Consider the following 20972-nt stretch of genomic DNA (forward strand, 5'->3'; position numbering starts at 1 on the left):
TTGGATATTAGCACTATGACTACATTATTTGCAAAAGAAGAAGCAGATTTTGGTTGCAACTGATTTACTCCCCGTTTCCATAAATTGACCACAGCTATATTAAACATGAAATAAACATGAAAGATGCAGGATGCACTGATGGATGCCGCTTTAGTTGGTTGGTCTTAGGTTTAGAGCACTCAGTGTCACGGTTATTAGCACCCTTAGTATTGCTTTGACTATAGCACCAATAAAGGTCCATGTATAGGCAATACCTATTTCATACAATATATTCTGCAATAATTAGGCTGACCTACAGCTAAAAAAGCTAAGAAAAAGATTTTAGAAAGTTCTGTACATTATGTTAGAGAAAGTATCGAACACTCCCAGTTACGCTTCAGGCAGTTGCTACATAAAGGGGTCAAACTGAGAACCAAATCTCTGTAACACACATTCAGTTTGTAGCAAAAGATACCTTCACCCCCACCCCCACCCCCTCCCTCCCCTGTTATGATATTTTTGGCAATGGTTCAGAGATCCAGAAGCAAACTTGTGAACCACTGAAAACAGGAAGGCGTGAAAATAGAAAGCAGTGAAAATAGCTTCCTTAAATGTATTTGTGCCTGAGGTAGAAAGCAGCACTGGAGCATGAAACTATATAAGCTGGCATAAAATGAGGGAAAGCCATAGTTAAATGTACAGTCAAGTCATGGTAAAAGAACCAGTTGACCAGTGGAAATGAAAGAAGGGAAGATAAGAGTTCAATATCCCATCAACAGTGTGGTCATTAGAAACAGGTGACCAATGAAATAAAAGAAAAGATTGTCATACATAGTGTCATTGAGCACTGAATATAAAGTGCGAGAAGGAGTGAAGTTGGTGTCATTGCACATAGCACAGATATAATATGAGAAATTACTCTAAAACATTAACAGTCATGGATGGAAGTATATAAAAATAGTTTCCTTGTATGTCTTTATACATTTTCCTATTAAATTTGTTTGATAACTGCTACAGCACAACAAATCTTATTAAAAATAAGTCTGCATCTTTGTATATGCAACTGCAATGTTATGGTGATGCTTAAAATGGTCTATAACTAAAGGGAGAGAATGGATGAACTAAAACAACCTCAGAGCAAATTTAAGTGCCTTCTATTATTATTCTTTTTCAACTTGTGTCTTCAAAAGAGCACCAAAATGCCATGGTTCCATTTCAAAGCTATTCTGATAGGATTTACCAATAATTTTATTATACTGCAAATTTAGTGAATTCAAAATGAATTCTCAGGTATGGGTTTTAACTTAATAAATAATAAGTACAGTGTCCCATTTTTAAAGTACTTCAGTGTAAAGTCTGAAGTAAAAAGCATTGATAAAATATAAAGATAAGTAATGAAAATAAATGAACTGCAGACCTCCCCACCACTAATATAAGGCAAGTAGTAACAGACGTTGTTTGTGCCCTGCATGTGAAAGTGCTTTCTGAATAATGCATCGAGTAACATAATATAGGAGATGCTGGACTTGATATACAACAGACTTGCATCCAGTGCCAACTGTATATTGAGTGAGTGCACAATACATGTCTGACTCAATATAAAGATGAATAAACAGGAAATTCAGTGTGTACTTATGTCATGAAAAAAGTCAATGAAACAAATATTCACTATAGATTTAAAAATCGCTGCATGCATCATTACTAATACGCTTAGTAACATGTATGAAATAATTATAGCCAGTTCCACTTCATATGTAAAGCATTTTAAAGAGAGTTTAGTCTACATAAGAACCTCCTTACTGTTAGCAAAAAGCCAAATGAAAGAAGAAGAAAATCTAAAATCGTTTTATATGTCTTGGTGTAAATGGATTGCACCTTTCCATTATAGCTTATATTAAGCAACAACACAGCCAAGTAAGAAATATCACACCAAATCCCAGAATTAAACACTAAATGGTCTAACATTTTTATAGTTTGTCTTAAAATTTAAAACTTGCAGATATGTGCTTTCCATCTTTGTGTCAAGATAAATAGTGTACAGCAGTCTATTACTACAGTCATCTTAGCAATTATTGTAAATTCTTGGATGCTTTAAGGCCCTGCAGCTGTTGCAGATGAGAAATACATATTGCCCTTTTATTTGTTGTGTGCTATGTATGTATATATTATGGGGTAATAGTTTCAAGGGTTCTGAACAGAAATTGTTTTTGCTCAGCATCATGACATTATTTGTTACAAGGAGAGTCTGTCAAAGTCTTGTAAAGTGGAATAACTATTGCTGAAACATTACTGGATGGACATGTCTAATATATCCAGATTTGACTGATTTCTACTGGTCACATATATTTGTCTAATAGAGTTCTGTCTAAGGAAGTTAAACAGCAAAATAATAGACACTTTTGATATGAGATCAATATAAGTAAATCCTATAATTGTTGTCCACAACTTTCATGCTAAGAAAAATGAACACTACAAAATGTGCTGTGACATGACATTTATCTGTAAACTTATAACTCTTTCTCTTCATTACTGATGACTGATGCTGGAACTACATTAATAAGTAGATCTGAATTCTTAATTATTCTGTAATAAAAATTAATTGCTTGATGGTAACTGTCTATGGAAATCCGTTCATTATTTCCATGGTACCGAGTAATATCTGCTGGTGTTACAATTGTTGGTAGAAATCTGTAGAGATTTGATGTAAGATCCAGGTACCAGCGAGTATCTGTATTAGCAATGAAAACACCTGAAAATAAAAGTCACAACTCTTGTATATCTGTTTTAAGAATACATGAAAACATGAACAGAAAAATTAAAGTATCTAGTTTTTTATTTACAATTCTGGTTCTTAAAATAGTCTGATCTTGGAAGATCAATGCATGACAATGATTTCCCTAAGTTTACACTAGCCTAATGAAATAAATATTGCAGAATAAAGCATACAGTTTTGTGCGTTAGGTAAGAAAGCATATTTAAAATACAGGTCGGACTTCTGCAGAATTTTTCTGACTAAACCATTCATTACAATATTTCTTGTTTGAGTTTTTACTGACTTTGAATAAGTTCTAGATGTTCTCAAAAATTATTAATTATCACCACATAGTCATATGAACTGTGAAATAAATATGAAATAAGTGATAGTCCAAATTTAATACTGAAAGAAAGTTTACTATGCAAACACAAACACATATATTGGAACTGCATCTTGAATGAAGTGTTCACATTTACATACTATATAAAATTTTATGAAGTCATCTAAATTTTAGTTAAATATGGTTTTGGAGACTCTTCTGGACCTTGTAAACCATACATTAAAAATAATGTTAGGAGAGTAGAACCAAACTTGTGACCTGTCCATTGCCAGCCAGGAATTTTAAACATTACGTCACACTATATGTGGCCGAGGCTGCAATGCTATTTAACCTCTTTGGAAAAGAGCAAATTGCTGTTACAGAGCTAACTGTAGCATCTTAAGTCTGAATCTTGCTAAAGCTCTTTTGTGAGAAGTACCTTGAGCATATTTGATCCCTAATCATGCCGTCACATACTCAGAATAAGTGCAGCTCCAAGGACCAAGGGATAGAAAAACAACTGAAATCACTCAACAGAGGAAACGCCACTGTACCCGATGGGATACCAGCTTGATTCTACACAGAGTAAATGAAAAAGCTTGTCCCTCTTCTACCAGCAGTATTCCTTAGGCCTCTAGAGGAGCAAGTGTTCCTAATGATATGAAAAAATGTACAAGTCATTCCCATTTTCAAGAAGACTCAATGAAAAAATGCACAGAACTATAAGCATATATCTCTGATGTCGTATTATGACATTTCTGGGGACCAAAAATCTTCTCTGTAGTAATCAACATGGATTCCAGTAACAACAGCGATTGTGTGAAACCCATCTCACTTTATTCATTCACAAGACCCAGAAACCAGTAAATACAGGCAGCCAGGTACACATGCCAGGTTGCTCAACTTCAGGAAGAAGTTTGATACAGTTCCACAATGCTGCCTAATGAACAAAATATGAGTGTATGGAATATAGACAAACTATGTGACTGGATTGAAGAGTTTCTGTGAAACAGAGCACAGCGTGTCATTATGCACAAAGAGATGATTTCAGATGTAAAAGTGACTTCAGGCATGCCCCAAGGGAATGTTACAGGACCATTACTTTTCACAATATAGGTAACATTAGAAGTCCCATGAGGCTTTTTGTGGTAATCCTACTGGCGTATTAGAAGGGAATAAAAAGTGTTATGAAAAACTGTAGGGCAATGTCATTAACTTCAGAGATTGGGGAATTACTAGAAAAGGTAATTTTAAAACAATTTAAGACATATTTCATTAAGCATAATCTATTCAACAATCTACAACATGGTTTCAGAAAAGCAAGGTCTACTGTAACAGCAGTAGCTACTCCTATACATGAAATAATGAACAAGGTAGATGAAGGAGACAAGGTAACAGACACCTTCCTGGATATGAGTAAAGGTTTTGATACTGTGGATCATACAAATCTGCTACATAAATTAGAAGCATACAGGATGAGAGGGGTAGCCTTGCAACTACTTACCTCTTGTTTGAAAGACAGAAAACTGTTTATCAAGCTAAATTATAAAAGGAATGAACAGTTGGTAACAATCAAATCAATACACAAGATACTTCAATGTGGTGTGCCTCAAGGAAGTATACTGGGGCATTTCCTGTTTCTTATGAATGTTAATGATTTGACTGGACCCCAAGACTGCAAGGTTGTAAGCTATGCTGATAACATATCTTTTGTCAGCTGGGGCCATGATATGTAAACTACTACAAACAGTAGTGAAACCAGTTATAATGTTCTGTCAAGTTATCTTACTACAAAAAAGATACTTGTAAATAAAGAGAAGAAAGTGACAATGCAATTTATGCTTAGCTATAATCAGAGCCTAAATAGTACTCAGTTTACACCTCCATTGGCTCTTAGCTACACAAACAAACACAAATTTTTGGCTATAGTTGTTGATGAACATCTTCATGGAAAGAACATATAGACCATATTTGTAAGAAAATCAGAACAAATGATTATGTATTGAAATAGGTCTCAGCCTTTCTGAACCATGTTAGATTCAGACAAATACACTTTGGAGTGATACATCCACATACACAGTATGGTATTGAGATATGGGGTGGGGTACCAACTGTCTTTACAGACAGGGTCTTCAGACTACAAATGAGGAAGTAAGAGTGGTAGCTAAGGTAAACAGGAGAGACCCTTGTAGAGAAATCTTCAGAAAATATAAAATACTAGCCTTCTACTCTATGTACATCCTGTGGGCAATAATGTTTCTGAAACAAATTCCAGAATATAATCCAACAAACAGTAATGTACATAGGTACAATACATGGGGAAGGGAAAACTTTCACAGAACTGCACGTAAAAGAAAAGACTGCAGGCTATAGTCCACACCTTTCATAACAGACTGCCATTGGCCTCAAGCACGTTAATTTAAATACAGGGTGTTTCAAAAATGACCGGTATATTTGAAACGGTAATAAAAAATAAACGAGCAGCGATAGAAATACACCGTTTGTTGCAATATGCTTGGGACAACAGTACATTTTCAGGCAGACAAACTTTCGAAATTACAGTAGTTACAATTGTCAACAACAGATGGCGCTGCGGTCTGGGAAACTCTATAGTACGATATTTTCCACATATCCACCATGTGTAGCAATAATATGGCGTAGTCTCGGAATGAAATTACCCGAAACCTTTGACAACGTGTCTGGCGGAATGGCTTCACATGCAGATGAGATGTACTGCTTCAGCTGTTCAATTGTTTCTGGATTCTGGCGGTATGCCTGGTCTTTCAAGTGTCCCCACAGAAAGAAGTCACAGGGGTTCATGTCTGGCGAATAGGGAGGCCAATCCACGCCGCCTCCTGTAAGTTTTGGATAGCCCAAAGCAATCACACGATCATCGAAATATTCATTCAGGAAATTAAAGACGTCGGCCGTGCGATGTGGCTGGGCACCATCTTGCATAAACCACAAGGTGTTCGCAGTGTCGTCTAAGGCAGTTTGTACCGCCACAAATTTCTCGAAGAATGTCCAGATAGCGTGATGCAGTAATCGTTTCGGATCTGAAAAATGGGCCAATGATTCCTTTGGAAGAAATGGCGGCCCAGACCAGTACTTTTTGAGGATGCAGGGATGATGGGACTGCAACATGGGGCTTTGTCTGCCTGAAAATGTACTGTTGTCCCAAGCATATTGCAACAAACGGTGTATTTCTATCGCTGCTCGTTTAGTTTTTATTGCCGTTTCAAATATACCGGTCATTTTTGAAACACCCTGTACCTTAAAGAACAAACTTAAGTATTTATTAATAGAGAAAAGCTTTTATTCAGTAGAAGATTTCAAGTTGTAATATTCCTTTTTAAAATGGTGTATATAACACACTTTTTTTTTTCAACAAAAAATATTAATGTCTGATCTTCACACACTATATCAATGTGTGCATTTATGTTTCAAGTTGTAATATCTCTCTGTAAAACAGTGTATATTATGCAAGTTTGTTTTTGCGACAAAAAGCAATAATTTCTGACCTTCACTATTTATATCAATGAGTGCACTTATGTATGTTAACAAAGCTTTGTATATATTAACTAAAATCTATGGCAATGTCCAAAAACTTATTTTTATATGGACAACAAACAAGGAAATAGACAAATTTGTTACTGAGAAGTCACTACATTAGAAAATTGTCGAAGACCTACAGAGGATCGACCCTAGGAGCAGTGTGTGGCAATTGACCCTCAACATAAGAAAAATGTAATGTATTGTGGAAATATAGACAGAAAGACCCTTTACTGCATGATTACATAATTGCAGAACTGTGGAAGTGATTACTTCCATAAAATATCTGTGAAAATGTGTGCAGAGTAATCTGAAGTGGAAAAAACCATTTAAAATTAATCTTGGGTAGGACAGATGCCACACAGAGTCAGCGGAAGAAACCTCAGGAAATTTATCCTATCATCAAAGGAAGTAGTTTACCAGTGTGGGATCCATACCAGATAGGATTAATAGAGGAAACAGAGAGTAGATCCAAAGAAGAGCAGTATGTTTAGTCACAGGTTCATTTATTAAGTATGAAAGTGTCATGGAGATTCTCAGCCAGCTCCAATGGCAGATGCTGCCAGAGAAGCATTCTGCATCATGATATGGTCTACCGTTAAGGTCCTGAGAGCATATGTTCCTAGAAGAGTCAACCAATACATTGCTTCCTCCCATGTATATCTCATGAAAGGAAAATGATAAAAGTAGGGAGACTCAATCCCACTTGTAAGCTTACCTCTTCCCACAAACTACATGCAACTGGAACAGAAAAAGAGGGAAATTATGATGGTAGACAAAGTACCCTCCTCCACATGCTGTAAGGTGGCTTGTAGAGCATACACACACACACACACACACACACACACACACACACACACACACACACACACACACACACACACACAGAGTTGTAGCTGCATTCAATGAGACTTCTAAATCAACAAACATGCCTTCATGTTCTCTTGGTAGTAAGACATGTCATCAATGTAGACCTCAGATCTGTAATAAAATTTCATGTAGTGGACACATATAACATCCCGGTACATTTGGCTTCTTGGAGTATAACTATAATATTCAAATTTATATGTGATGTATGACAAATAGTGACAGTATTGTCACAGCCCAAGTAGCATTTTATTAATTTTTAGATAGCTCAAATATTACCACAGATGTAAGGATCCAAATTAAGTTACCTTATTATCTACAGTTTGGTGATTCACATTACAGTGCCACCAGTCATTACCCTAAGTGTCCAGCATATATAGTGGCTAACAGTAATTCTTCAATAGTGGCAATAAATTAAGGAATTTAATCATCCTGAATACCTTCAGTTTTGGGTAATAAGATTCTCATTTAGGTCATATTACCATTAAGCAGAAAGAATAGTGCTTCATTGTGTTGAATTTAGATGTCACAACAGTCAGTATCATACACACATATCGATGCAGTGTCATTATACATAAAGATATCAAAATCTAATTAGATCATTTGTCTGTTGATGATATATGTGTACAACTGCCAAATTGTAAAAAAATATGACAAGAAATCAATTTCGACATCAGATTCCATGGTAACACCGTTCCGTGATTAGAGATCATTTTATGGTGTTCCATGTTTCAGAATTATATATTAACTATGGAACTTTAGTTGTTGCTAGAAGCGTGGTAAGAGCAAAATAAACTAGTTAATTAAACTGCTGTCCATCTTTTTTTTTGTCTTTGGGATACACCATAAAAGGACAGTTCCAAACCAATGTAATGGGGCAATGGCAGGTAGAAGTGACTCCAGATGTCCTGGGGGTAAATGAGGTTACATTCCTTAAGTTATTTATGTTGAGTCCAACATATTGGAACAACATTGCCAACAATACCAGTGTGCAGTTTTGTCAAAGAACTTCAAAAATGCCAGCTGGCCAGACGTTGAATGTTGATGAAAATACTTAATTGCTGCTGGCCATAAATGATCTATTTTGTATGGTATTAGATGGTGATTGCTTCTATGCAGTGTCCTGTCTACTAGTTAGAGATGTTTGATGGTTGCTTCCATATCTAAGCCCTTGATGGCTTTTACATATGATGGAACTTACAACAATGACGTTTGTTAATGTAGAAGTGAGTGGGATTTTGTCAGTGATGAGTTATCCCTCCAAGGGAGTCTTTAGCTGACAGTAAGCATCCTTGTGTTTTTAAACCACTGTGATATTGTGCTCTTGAAGTATCACTGTTCATACTTAAAATTGCACTGACAGATATTCTACCTAGCATTATAAATATTTATTCATTACAGTAGTGGATGATTTGCCATACGTATTATATACTGAAGTCAGTCAAACTTCTTGAAACATAACATTTTCTGATGCATTGTTTTTTGATGTACTGGGACCACTTGATAAAGTTCTCTATTTTGGTAATATTCTGCAGAAGAAGTGCACCTGCATATTTCATTAGAAGTGAAACAACATTGCCTTTTTTCATATTTTGTGAGGCACAATGAAAAAATTCCCTGTGCAAACAATTTCATAGCCCCCCTAATACTGGCCTGTGTGCTTCTTTACAGACAAAATCTGCTGCTGACTGTCATTAAAAGCTTTCTTAATTTTCATCTGAAATTGCTCCTAGCTATCTCAAGCGATTGTTGATCCCAGTAAGAGTAGACACAGATGACAAAAAATGTTATTGAAAATACTGTATTGGGCAATTTGATTGAATCACTTCAGTAACTTAACGGGCTCCTCACTAACATCTCCTGTAGGCACCTGTTGTGCAGCTGGTTCACTGACATTTTCTTGGCAACTACTATCTCAACTAAGCAGTTATTAAGAGCAGCACAGTTCTTTCATTTATATGCTGGACATGAATGTGATGGCATTTTTATAAAATAATTGGAGTCATAGCCCTATTAAAATTCTGAAGTATCCAGCATCATCTTCATTAAAATATGTCACTTACTCATCAGAACTGTGCCAAATATAAGAGTAGGCATGTTAACAATAGCCAATCCTTGATACTGAAAGCTGGTTTATTTGACAAGTGCAAAATAAATTGTGTACTGAGCTGAAGCTTCTCGAATGGTGAAAAGCTACATGAAAACAAACAATGAATTATCTCAGATCTGAAAATTTTCATAATAAGAAGTTTCTAGAAACTTCCAGAACTCTTAATTGTTACATGATAAGTATTAACACAGGAACTTGGAAATTAATTCTGTTACCTGGTTCATCACAAGCCACTGACTTCAACTGCTTCACCCTGGTGGCCTACGTACAGGCTACAAAAAATTATATGAATAACTAATTCCTGAAGGTAGGGTATATCACATGAGTGAGCATGTAAAAATCAAGATATGTAGTCAGTACAGGGTAAAGTGGCTGATGCACAGTGACTAATTTTCATCCAAAGTTCTGGGCGAGTTCATTTGTTTGTTTGGGAGGGGAGGACAACAGTGTCTGCCAAACAGCTGTTCAGCGATGGCAGAATCGAGGCACATACTCTGCAACCTTTCTCAAATAATTTTACACAAATTATTCGATAGAAAATTTCATTTTTGCTTTACTTGTAGCTTTATGCGTCAGGTTCATGATGATGTGTCCATCATTTTGTTAATGGCCATAGTTATTGTGATATTTACGTGGAAGTAAGACACTGCACAAAAGTCATAAAAGTTTTCAATGAAAAATAGAGATTGCTATGATTTTGCATTTAGTGCATACTGCATAATATGTTAACGAAAACAATCAATTTTTGACAAAATAATTTGATTGGATAGATAAAAAATCTACTCATCAAGCGGCGGCAGAACACACACATAAAAGGAGGTTATAATTAGGCAAGCTTTCAGAGCCAGTGGCTCCTTCTTCAGGCAGAAGTGTTGAAGGGGAAGGAAGAGGGGTGAAGGAAAAGGTCTGGAGAGGTCTAGAAAAAGAGGTAGATTTTGGGAAAGTCACCCAGAACTGTGGGTCTGAGGAGACTTACCACATGGGACAACTTCCTCCCCCATACTTGAATAATGCGATGGGATTGATGACCTTGCTGTCTGGTCCACTCTCCCAAATCAACCAACTGATCTTATGCTAATGAAATTCAAAGAACAAATATAACATGGACTGTGGTCAACATTGTGAAAATCATGGCACAATCAGCAGGAAGTAAAATTATGACAAGTTGTTGGCAGTTAATGCGGGTTGTGGGGGGTTGCATATATCTATAAGGTCCCTATTGTTATATTGGCCACAATACTGCAGATGATATAATCTTATCTGCACTTCCACCTTAGTACTGATACACAGTGAATTCTGATGTTTGGTGTTGTGTAGGGTTTTCTGGAGGTCCAGTTCTAGAGAATTTGCAGGTCATAACTGCCTCAGGGATCCACTTGTAAGGTAAAGAGAGATAGTAAGTAAGGTAAAGAGAGATAGTGGTGAGCCAAAACATTGAGACCACTGCCCACCACAACACTGAATGCAGTCTAGTGATGTTGTGGACATGTGCCACAGCAAGGAAAGTCTATAGATGAAGCAGAGATAATAGGGAATGAATATAGTGATGATACAGACTGCAAATGGGGAATTCCAATGACACAAGTATCTTTGGCAAAGGGCAGATTGTTAACGCCCAGTGCCAGAGAACAAGCATCTTGGAAATGGAGACACTGATCAGCTGTTCACATGCTACTTTCATGAGCATCTATGAAAAGTAATTGATGGAAGGTGAAACCCAAAGTTGGTGACAAGATTTTGGATGTCCACACTTCACCACAGAACATGGGGTCTGGAGGCTTGCCCACTCTCTAAAGTGTGACAGGCAGATATTTGGGGTAGAGCTGATGACAGGAGTACAATGCTGGTGCAGGCACAAGTGTTTTGGAGTACATTGTGGAACATGAGGCTCTACAGCAGACCACATGTACATTATTGTGGATTGCCTGAATCCTTTCATGCTTGATGTGTCCTCCCACAGTGATGTCATTCTCCGGCTTAATTACTGTCCAGGTCACAAGGCAACAGTGGCTTGGAGAGCATGGTAGTGAATACACATTGATGTCTTGACCACCAGATTTGGCTGATATGAACACGACGGAATACATCTGAGATGGTATCAAGTGCCAGATCTGCAGCCACAAACCACCAGCCCATAATTTATGGGAATTGTACAACCTGTGTGTAGACAACAGTTGATAAGTACCTTCAGAACTCTATCAAGGACTTGTCAAATCCATGCCATGCAGAATCACTGCTCTATTGCTTTTCTACTGACTTATTTAGTATTCTAGGGCTGTCCATTTCAATTCCATTGTTTTTAGATAAATTTCTAGAAAATGGTGAACATCATCATGTTTTTCAAATACTTTCAATGCAGTAAATAGAAAATGATGTGGCTGTTACTACCATTAATCACTGGTTTTATATGTCCATCCTTTTGACTGGAGGTCTTGGGGACCACATTCACTACAGTAAGAAAATAAAATGCCTACAGCCATCCTTATGATCTTGTTTACGGTGTGGTTACCAGTTTTGATACTTTGGTGTACCAAAGCTGAATTGATGGTTGGAGTGCTGACACCCCAGTTACAAATAGTCTGCGTAAACAAGTTAAGTTGGCCACTGATGCAGTGTATATATGGATCGTGGTAACCCCTTCAACATCAACTACGGCCTGAAGATGGTGCATTGAAGTGCTGAAACTTGTAGCTACACAATAAATGATATCACAAGGTTGGCTGTAGACATTTCATTTTCTTACAATCAATCAGTTTCCCTTAGAGGGCTTTGCTTTTGATTGGACATATATTTGAATGCTAACATGTGATATGCTGGTATGGTGAAGTCTCAAATTCTTTGGTTAGCATCAACAGAATATATGTAGCACAGCAACAATAAGTGAAGAACTGGTTGAAGAGAAAATAACTGTAAATGCAATATTGTCTTTGAATTATGTATAAGTAAAGGTGGGGAGGGGTTAGCTCATGTATGTTACATGCTAGATCCTCAACTTACTCAACTTCACTGAATTTAGAAAGCAAACATTTAGAGATTTAAAACTTTGACAAAAATTTAGAGTCCACTTTAGTTAAATACAGAGGTGTTTCTATGAAGATTATATTCACTCTCAAAAACAATAAATAAGGGCATGATGTACAGAGCGCGGCAGAACTGACTAAGCAGTTTTAAGGAGCAATAAAAAGTAAATCTGGATGTATAGAGAAAAAATGTTTTTATTTTCTAAATTAGTACAATATACCATTTAACATTCATTTAGTTTTGAAAATAATGTCCTCAAGATGGCGGCCATTAGCATCAATACATTGTTGTAGATAATCCCCTAAGTTTTGAGAGGCTCTTGCACACATATCGTGGGGTATGACATGCATTTCGTCAGTAATCTGCTCTTTTAACTCTGGTAGGGTGTGAGGGTGGCTTTTGAAAACCTTTTCCTTCAGATATCCCAAAGAAAGTAGTCATAAATGCTGAAATCTGGTGACTGTGTAAGCCAATTCGAGCTGTGTGAGCAGTAGCTCCATCCTGTTGGAACCACAAGTCCCCAGTCCATGTTCTTCAACATTCTCATCCATTCTGGGTTCAAGAAAATTTTGGAAAATTGAAACATAATGTGTGGAATTCACTGTCATGGTCACTCCTTCCACCTCAAAAAAGTAAGGGCCTACCATGCCAAATTGTGATATGGCACACGACACTATCACTTAAGGAGAATGTTTCCTCCAACTGCTGTACCCAGGACTGAATAGTGTTTGCATTAGGAATGGCATTGTTGCGTGGAATGTTGAACTGTCACCAAAGAGCTCACTGTGTAGCGTTCACAGATCTGATGTTTTCATAATAAGCATGAATGGTAAAACTACGATGTGCACTGGTCCAGACCATGTTGGCTACTGAAATGGGGTCCATGACTGAACAAAGGCAGACCACGTGCAACTGCCTACCCCCACCACAGCCACAGTGGTAATCAATAGAAATTGCTTAGTTGGTTCTGCCACACCCTGTATAATTAGAGTTATGCGACCATGGTACAGAAATGATATAGTCAAATGTTAGAAGCAAAACAGATAACAATTCAAATTTACCATTGGTCCATTGATGATGATAAAATTTCATGTAGACATATTTTTGTAATAATTTTACTTATCTGCATAACTTACACAAAATGATACTTTCATAATACTTGCTCAAAGTGACATCCCTCAGCTTTAATGCCGGCATGACATTGTTACTCAAAGTTCTGTCATCATCCTTCAAACAGCTCTGATGTTTGAACAATGTCATATTCAGCAAAACTACTTTCCAAGAGGTGTTTGTCAGTCTTTACAAGTGTTTCAGACACAAGGCTTTTCATATGGACCTACAAGAAGATAGCAAATGGGGTCCAGTCAGGTAAATGAGACTGCAATGAAATAGGACTTTCTCTTCCCATCCACCTTTCAAGGGATGTCTGATGTAGATTTTCATGAGCAAAAGGTACAAAATGTACTGGGGCTTCATCATACTGGAACCATATAAATGCATGAAGATCAAGCAGGATGTCTTCCAACAATGTTGTGACTATGATCCTGAGAAACACAATGTACTCTGGTGCAGATAGGGGTACAGGAAGCAAATAAGAGCCTTATAAACAATTATTGAATATCCACATGTTCATTACAACTCTGTGTTGATAGCTCTTGGCAACTGTACATGACTATTTCAACAGTCTTCATTGAAGGAAGGGACATACACAAGAAGGTGAAAAGTGATGATACAGCACTACACTGGGGCAAGCAAAAGTAGCCCCAAAATCGGTATGAGTTCAGTGCGGATTGAAGGAGTTTGTCTGTGTGATCACAAACCCCATATTCCAAACCAGGGGATATGCAGTTTATTTTTCTTCTCAGTCCTTATATTATGGTGCCAGTTGTTATATTTAGCTCAATTATTTGAATAGTCTAAAAAAAAATAGTATGTGTGAATGTCTCCTAAAAATGTACTTGACCCGATGCAAGCTGTGAGCATCCCTTACATTTTCATTTGCTTGTGTGTACACAAAAATCATTGGGTACAATGCCACTTCACTATGCCTGACTGACTGTACACTTCAGTTTATAAAAAAAACAGACTGTAGTCTTAGAGACTTCTATACCAGACCTCTACATCAGGACTGATCATGTTGGTGTACACATCATATCATCAATGCTTTAATGGAGTTCCTGTCCCCACCTCACATGATGCAAAGCTACATGTTGGTAGGATTTGTTTAAGTTGTTGGCAGCCATGTACACAATAAACCAATTCTTACATCATACAAACAATAATTCATACATTCTTGCATTCCACTCGAAGAGTTACCTTACAAGACTTATGGCTTTGTAGCTTTGGATGAAACAATTGTTTCATCATAAACAGAATACTACCCACTATTCACTAGGTCTTGATCTAACATCATTTTCCTTTTTATCAATTTGGTGCAAGCAACATGAAACAAATGTAGCCCTACAATTTTCTTGCTATTACTCATCAACATGCCATTCACATATAAAATAATGTACAAACAGAAAATGTAGACATCTCAAGAGCCTCAAAAGTGTCTTAAATTGTTAATGATAAAATATTTATTTTGTAAAATAGTGAGTGGTGCCATTAATATTATATTTAAATTTAAATAAATTATTGTGGAAAAACAACTATGTAATATAACAACAATCTGCATCTGTGGAAAAACAACTATGTAATATAACAACAATCTGCATCTGCAAAGATGCAAGACCAAAAGTTTATTGTACTCAATTTAATCTGCATTAAACTCAAATTTGCTGTCTTTTTTGTTTGCTGTTTATTTTTATAGTTACTTTGTTCATTTATTTGGTCTCTCTACCTATAGGTGTCATGTGTCCTACTGACAGCATGTTATCTTCTCTTCTCATTCTAATGTACAGTAGTAAAAAAGGTTCTTCTGTAATAAAACATTAAATGTACCTCATCCCTTTAACAAAAAAGATTGGAAAAAATTGGTCAAACGTTTTGTTACATGATTTGTCTAAAAGTAAGAAATAAAATAGATTAGTGTAACATATGAAGCACCTCACTTTCTGTACGTGACTTGAAGAATCATTAAAAGGCATGAAAAATGTTTCTCTAATCCAGTTTATTTCTTACTGTTACACAAGACATTTCAGAAAACATTTGGCTGACTTTTTACACATTTTTTTATTTTCAAGTTTCATTCACATCTTACTGACACCTCATTTGCTTTCTTAGTGTCCTCTATTCTCAAAACGTCTTGAATCTAGTACTTGGTTTGGAGGAAACCATTTTGACAATTAAATATCACACCAGTATGACTTTTCACGTGCAAAATAGCTAGGTCTTGAAGAGATGAACTTTTCCACATTTCATTTACGTAGCTAGAATAGCTGTTCTTGAACTCTCAAGCTAGTCAATTTGATACCACATTTGCCCATTTCCCACTCTGTGTTTTGATATGAAAATTTGGACAAAAACCGATTGTGTCATTTATAAGGAGTCTTGTTTTCACTCTGCTCTAACATTTGGCCAGATGTTTTCACATATAGGTAACTCTTACAGCATGCAAACAGTTCCACCAAGATGGTGTAGTAAAGTAGTTTAATACTGATACTCAATTTACCAAACTTGAGTAAAATTCCAACAGTTTCCTCCAAGATCACTGAGATTCAGGTGAAATAATGATTACTGTAGGTTTCTATGTTTCAGTTTCATAGAGTGTGCTCTGAGTCCACAGTACAAGAAATAATCACCTGTTAATGTTCACACCCAGGGCTCTTAGTATTTAAAGTAGGCAACTGTGTATCTATTAGGCATGTTTTCTCTCTTCTTTATTTCAGTTAGCATTTTCATTCACCTCCATTTAAAATATCTCTGCTTAGATATTTAGCTTTAGCTTTGTTGTTCTCTTTCACTATAAATGTGTCACTGTATGAACTATTGTTTCATTTACTGATGGCTATTCAACAAATAGCTTAGCTACAAACTCTGCAAAAAATTATCTTGAGATATTTGTTTTGTTATAGAATACTACCCCATGGTCAACACGGTAGTGGACTATGGTGAACATATCATATCTCAGAACAGCAAACAGAGACTTTAAATGACAATTTGTGGCATATTTATGCTTCAAAGCATTCAAAGATTAGACTATGTAAAACACATTCAAAATGGAGTGTTTCTGACTTTACTTAGTAAATTTCACCAACTGACTACAATCAGTTTCCAATGAAAGTACAAACACAACTTGCCCTATTGGTGGTTTTCAGTACCTATGAAACACTTGCCTATTCAAAGTAAAGTGTACACCTTTCCTACTAAGACAGTACATTCACATTTTGTGACAGTCATCAGCAGTGACAAACATTTGTGTTTAGATTCCTCTCTTTTCTGAACTATAGTTAACATTTGAACACTATTGGAGTACAGAACCAGAGGCTTATGCAGTTTTGATAGAGAAAGAACTTTAGAAAATTGTTTCTAAATACATGGTTAAAATAAATGTTGAGTATAAAATAATCTGCATTTTCTGATTAATGAGGAATTTTTTTGTTACAGGAAGGAGAGGTAAAAATTAATTATATTTCAAATGACGTGAAATAATTTAAACTGTCAGTTACTGCAAAGATATTAGTGAATTAAAAGGGTAACTATGACACTGCTATCTAAGAAATGCTTGGGGACTGGATCATTCATCTAACTGGAAAGGTAATCTTTACTAAAACTGAATATTTATTTAAGTCAAAGCTGCAAAATGCTTAAAGTGATCATGACCAGATTTAGATATTAGGAGGCCATCTTCAGAATTTTATTTCTACACCTTGACACAGTTTCTTCATACAGTGTATTTTGGTTCAGTTGTCACCATCAAAGCTACACAAATTTGATGAGTGTGTGTGGAGTGTGTTACTAGAATAGTTGAACTGGTACCACACAGCCAGTGTATCAGATCATAAACATGGAAACAAATCATTAACTAAAAAATTAAGCCTTAATAGAAAATGGAAATCGTTGTAAAATAACTGAAACAGCAGTGATAATTTTGTATACTAATGTAACACAAAAAGCAGAAGGTATTCATGTCACTACCTACCTGGTACAACAATGGAATCATGAAAAACTTGTTTTATACTTGTAGCTACCATCTGAAAGGGAATGCAATCACGGTCAAATGGAGAGACAGGATGAGCTTCTCTTGAAGTTTTGACTCGAATGTGTACACGAGGATCATCAATTATCTCACGGTCATAAGAAATTACATCAGCCACTCTTTGAGCTGGATGTACTCGATGATTGATGACAGCTGTTGCTGATGGTGGAACAACATTTTCCTTCATATAAAACAGTTTCCATTACTATGATATTCAACACAAAAAACTCCTCTCATGGAGTGATATACAAGCACAATAAATATCAGCCATTCACATTCACTATACTGTAGAAATGTTCAATGTAACTATTCCAGCACAAGTATGACAATTCATGGAACTCATTTATCAATCACATACTTATGAAAAACAAGGCATATCATATGTGAGAAGGCTGAAATTCAGTGACATAGCAACACTATACAATGGCAATAGTCTAATTTCATCGTGAAGGGAATATCACATTTTGCATGATAAGGCATTTTAAAATTAATGTGTCTTCAATGACAGAAATTCTAGGATGGAAGCAATAAACAACAGTGTGGAACAATATAGCTGATAGATGCATAGCACATAGAAGTATGTGACAACACAGAGATTTGACTAACTTTTAAACTACCACTTTATGTATACAGTCTGACACAAACAACCACATGACTTTCGGAGTGGTTGCTCCGGCTGACAGGAGTATGGAGAATGGAAAGGTGCATGGTTACTGGAAAAGACTGCAATACGTGAGACAATGAGGGTGAGGGGAGTTGATAATGGCCATTTGTGTGGATAGACAGCTAGTAAGTTATCATTCCCATATAGCATGCTACACAGTGAATGGAGAACAACTGAAATATAATTTTGCTATTTTCACACCTTACCCTACCTTTTTGAGAACAGGAAATGGCTGTGCTTTGACTATGGTAGGAGGTGGTAGTTGGGGGAATTGGACACATGACCTATGCACTGTGCAAAACCTGGAGCAGAGTTAGCATAGTGATGTCATAGGATATTACAAAGGTTGGGTAATACTACTAATACATTGAGTGGTGGATAGGCCACACTTCATCATAGGGCTTCAAATCCCTGGCAAAGGATTTTGTTGAGTTTTCAGTGTGTGTATGGTACTGGATGATGAGAAGAGTTGTGTTTGACATTGGATATGAGTTTGTTTGTATCATAAGAAGAAATTGCAAGGGCTATCAGTTCTGAATTAGCTGGGCAGGATACTCTATGCCTGTAAAGTCTCTGGTAAGGTTATGTGCTAAACCTTGCTTCTCATTAGAGAAATTCCAACCATGGCTGCCAATGGTTGCCAAGGCTGTAGGGTAGGGATTTCTTAATGTGGAACAAATAACAGCTGGCACAGAGGAGGTGGAGTTGGTGGATGTGCCTGACATGGATGAGCCTGAGAAGTAGAGGTCAACATCTACATAGGTAGCTTGTTGAGCTCAAAAGGGCTAGATGATGTGGATTTTAGAGCAGACTCAAGGTTCTAGAGAAAAAATCAGGGACTTTCTTTGGCACTGGTCCAGATCATAATGATGTCATCTACAAATCCAAATTAGACAAGTGGTTTTAGGTGTTGTGTGGATAGAAGTGATACTTCTAGGTAGCACATAAACGAGCATGAGACAGTGCCATGTAGGTATCCTTGTCAGTTCCATGGTTTTGTTTGAAGATATTGCCTTCAAATGACGTATAATTATGAGTCAGACTGTGGTTAGCCAAAAACATTATGAACTAGGCGATATTAGTTGATGCTGGGAAAGGTAGTATTCCACAGCAGCAAGATCCTATGTGGGCAGGGGAGGGGGGGTGGGGTGAGGGGAAGGGGGAGTTAATATACAGGGATTTAGCATAAGGAACATGATGGTATAAGGCCAGCAACTGCAGGGAGTTGGAAGAGAACATGATTACTGTTGGGAAGGGAGACTGAGGAAAATTTGTTGCGAGTGCTGGTAAATGAAGTCAGAAGAATATTGGTGAGAGCATTGTTTTTGCCAGCCAAGATGAGGCAATGAGCAGAGTGATTACTGGAGTTGGGTTTGTGGAGTTTGTTAGAAAGGAGATTAGGGTTTAACATCTCATTGGTGATCAAGTCATTACAGAAGAAGCACATGCTCAGATTTGGGGAAGTACAGGAAAGGAAATTGGCCATGTCCTTTCAAAGAAATCAGGTCACAATTTAGCTTAAATGATTTAAGGACATCACAAAAACTTAAAAGTGGAGGGCAGGATGGGTATTTGAATTGATATCCTCTTGTATACAATTCCATTATCCACCATTGTGCTATATTGGTAAGTATTGAGCTTAGGGAGCAAGTGAATGGCTCCCAGAATGAAATTTGCACTCTACAGTGGAGTGTGTGATATTATGAAACTTTCTGGCAGATTAAAACTGTGTTCTGGACCGAGACTTGAACTCAGATCCTTTGCCTTTCATGAGTAAGTCCTCTACCAAATAGCTATCCAAACATGACTCATGGCCCATACCCGCAGCTTTACATCCACCAGGACCTCAGCTCCTACATTCCAGACTTTACAAAGGTTCTCCTGGGAAACTTGCAAGACTAGTACTCCTGGAATAAAGAATGTTGCTGATAAATGTCTTAGCCACAGCCTGAGGGATGTTCAAGAATGAAATCTTCTCTGTGTAGCAGAGTGTGCACTGATATGGAACTTCCTGGAAGATTAAAACTGTGTGCCAGACCAAGACTTGAACTCGGGACCTTTGCCTTTTGCGGGCAATTGCTCTAACGACAGAGCTACCCATGCATGACTCGTGACCCATCATCACAGCTTTACTTCCACCAGTACCTCATCTCCTGCTTTCCAAATTTCATTGCCGGCCATTGCGGCTGAGCGGTTCTAGGTGCTTCAGTCTGGAACCGTGCTGCTGCTATGGTTGCAGGTACGAATCCTGCCTTGGGCATGGATGTGTGTGATGTCCTTAGGTTAGTTAGGTTTAAGTAGTTCTAAGTCTAGGGGACTGATGATCTCAGATGTTAAGTCCCATAGTGCTCAGAGCCATTTGAACCATTTGAGCCAAATTTAATTCTGGAAACATGCCCCTAGGCCTAGGCCCTGCAGTATCCTTCCTTGTCAGAGTGCTGGCCTTACGAGTATCACAGGAGAGTGTCTGTGAAGTCTGGGAGGCAGGAGATGAGGTACTGGCAGAAGTAATGCTGTGAGGATAAGTCATGAGTCAGGCTTGGGTAGCTCTGTTGGTAGAGCACT

General features: G+C 37.1%; 1 protein-coding gene across 3 annotated transcripts in view; it reads right to left on the bottom strand.

Annotated features, from left to right (window-relative positions):
- Window positions 1–477: 477 nt before the first annotated feature.
- The window catches only part of LOC124721349 (N-fatty-acyl-amino acid synthase/hydrolase PM20D1-like), a 266153-nt gene continuing 245658 nt past the window's right edge, over window positions 478–20972 (bottom strand). For all 3 annotated transcript variants that reach the window (XM_047246273.1, XM_047246272.1, XM_047246271.1), the window contains 2 exons: window positions 17687–17924; window positions 478–2728 (listed from right to left, as the gene is read on the bottom strand). In XM_047246273.1, coding sequence (XP_047102229.1) covers window positions 2487–2728; window positions 17687–17924 — 480 coding nt within the window. In that variant the 3' untranslated portion in view covers window positions 478–2486. The remainder of the gene's footprint in view (window positions 2729–17686; window positions 17925–20972) is intronic.

The sequence above is a fragment of the Schistocerca piceifrons genome, chromosome X (assembly GCF_021461385.2).
Source record: "Schistocerca piceifrons isolate TAMUIC-IGC-003096 chromosome X, iqSchPice1.1, whole genome shotgun sequence".
Taxonomy (NCBI): Eukaryota; Metazoa; Arthropoda; class Insecta; order Orthoptera; family Acrididae; genus Schistocerca; species Schistocerca piceifrons.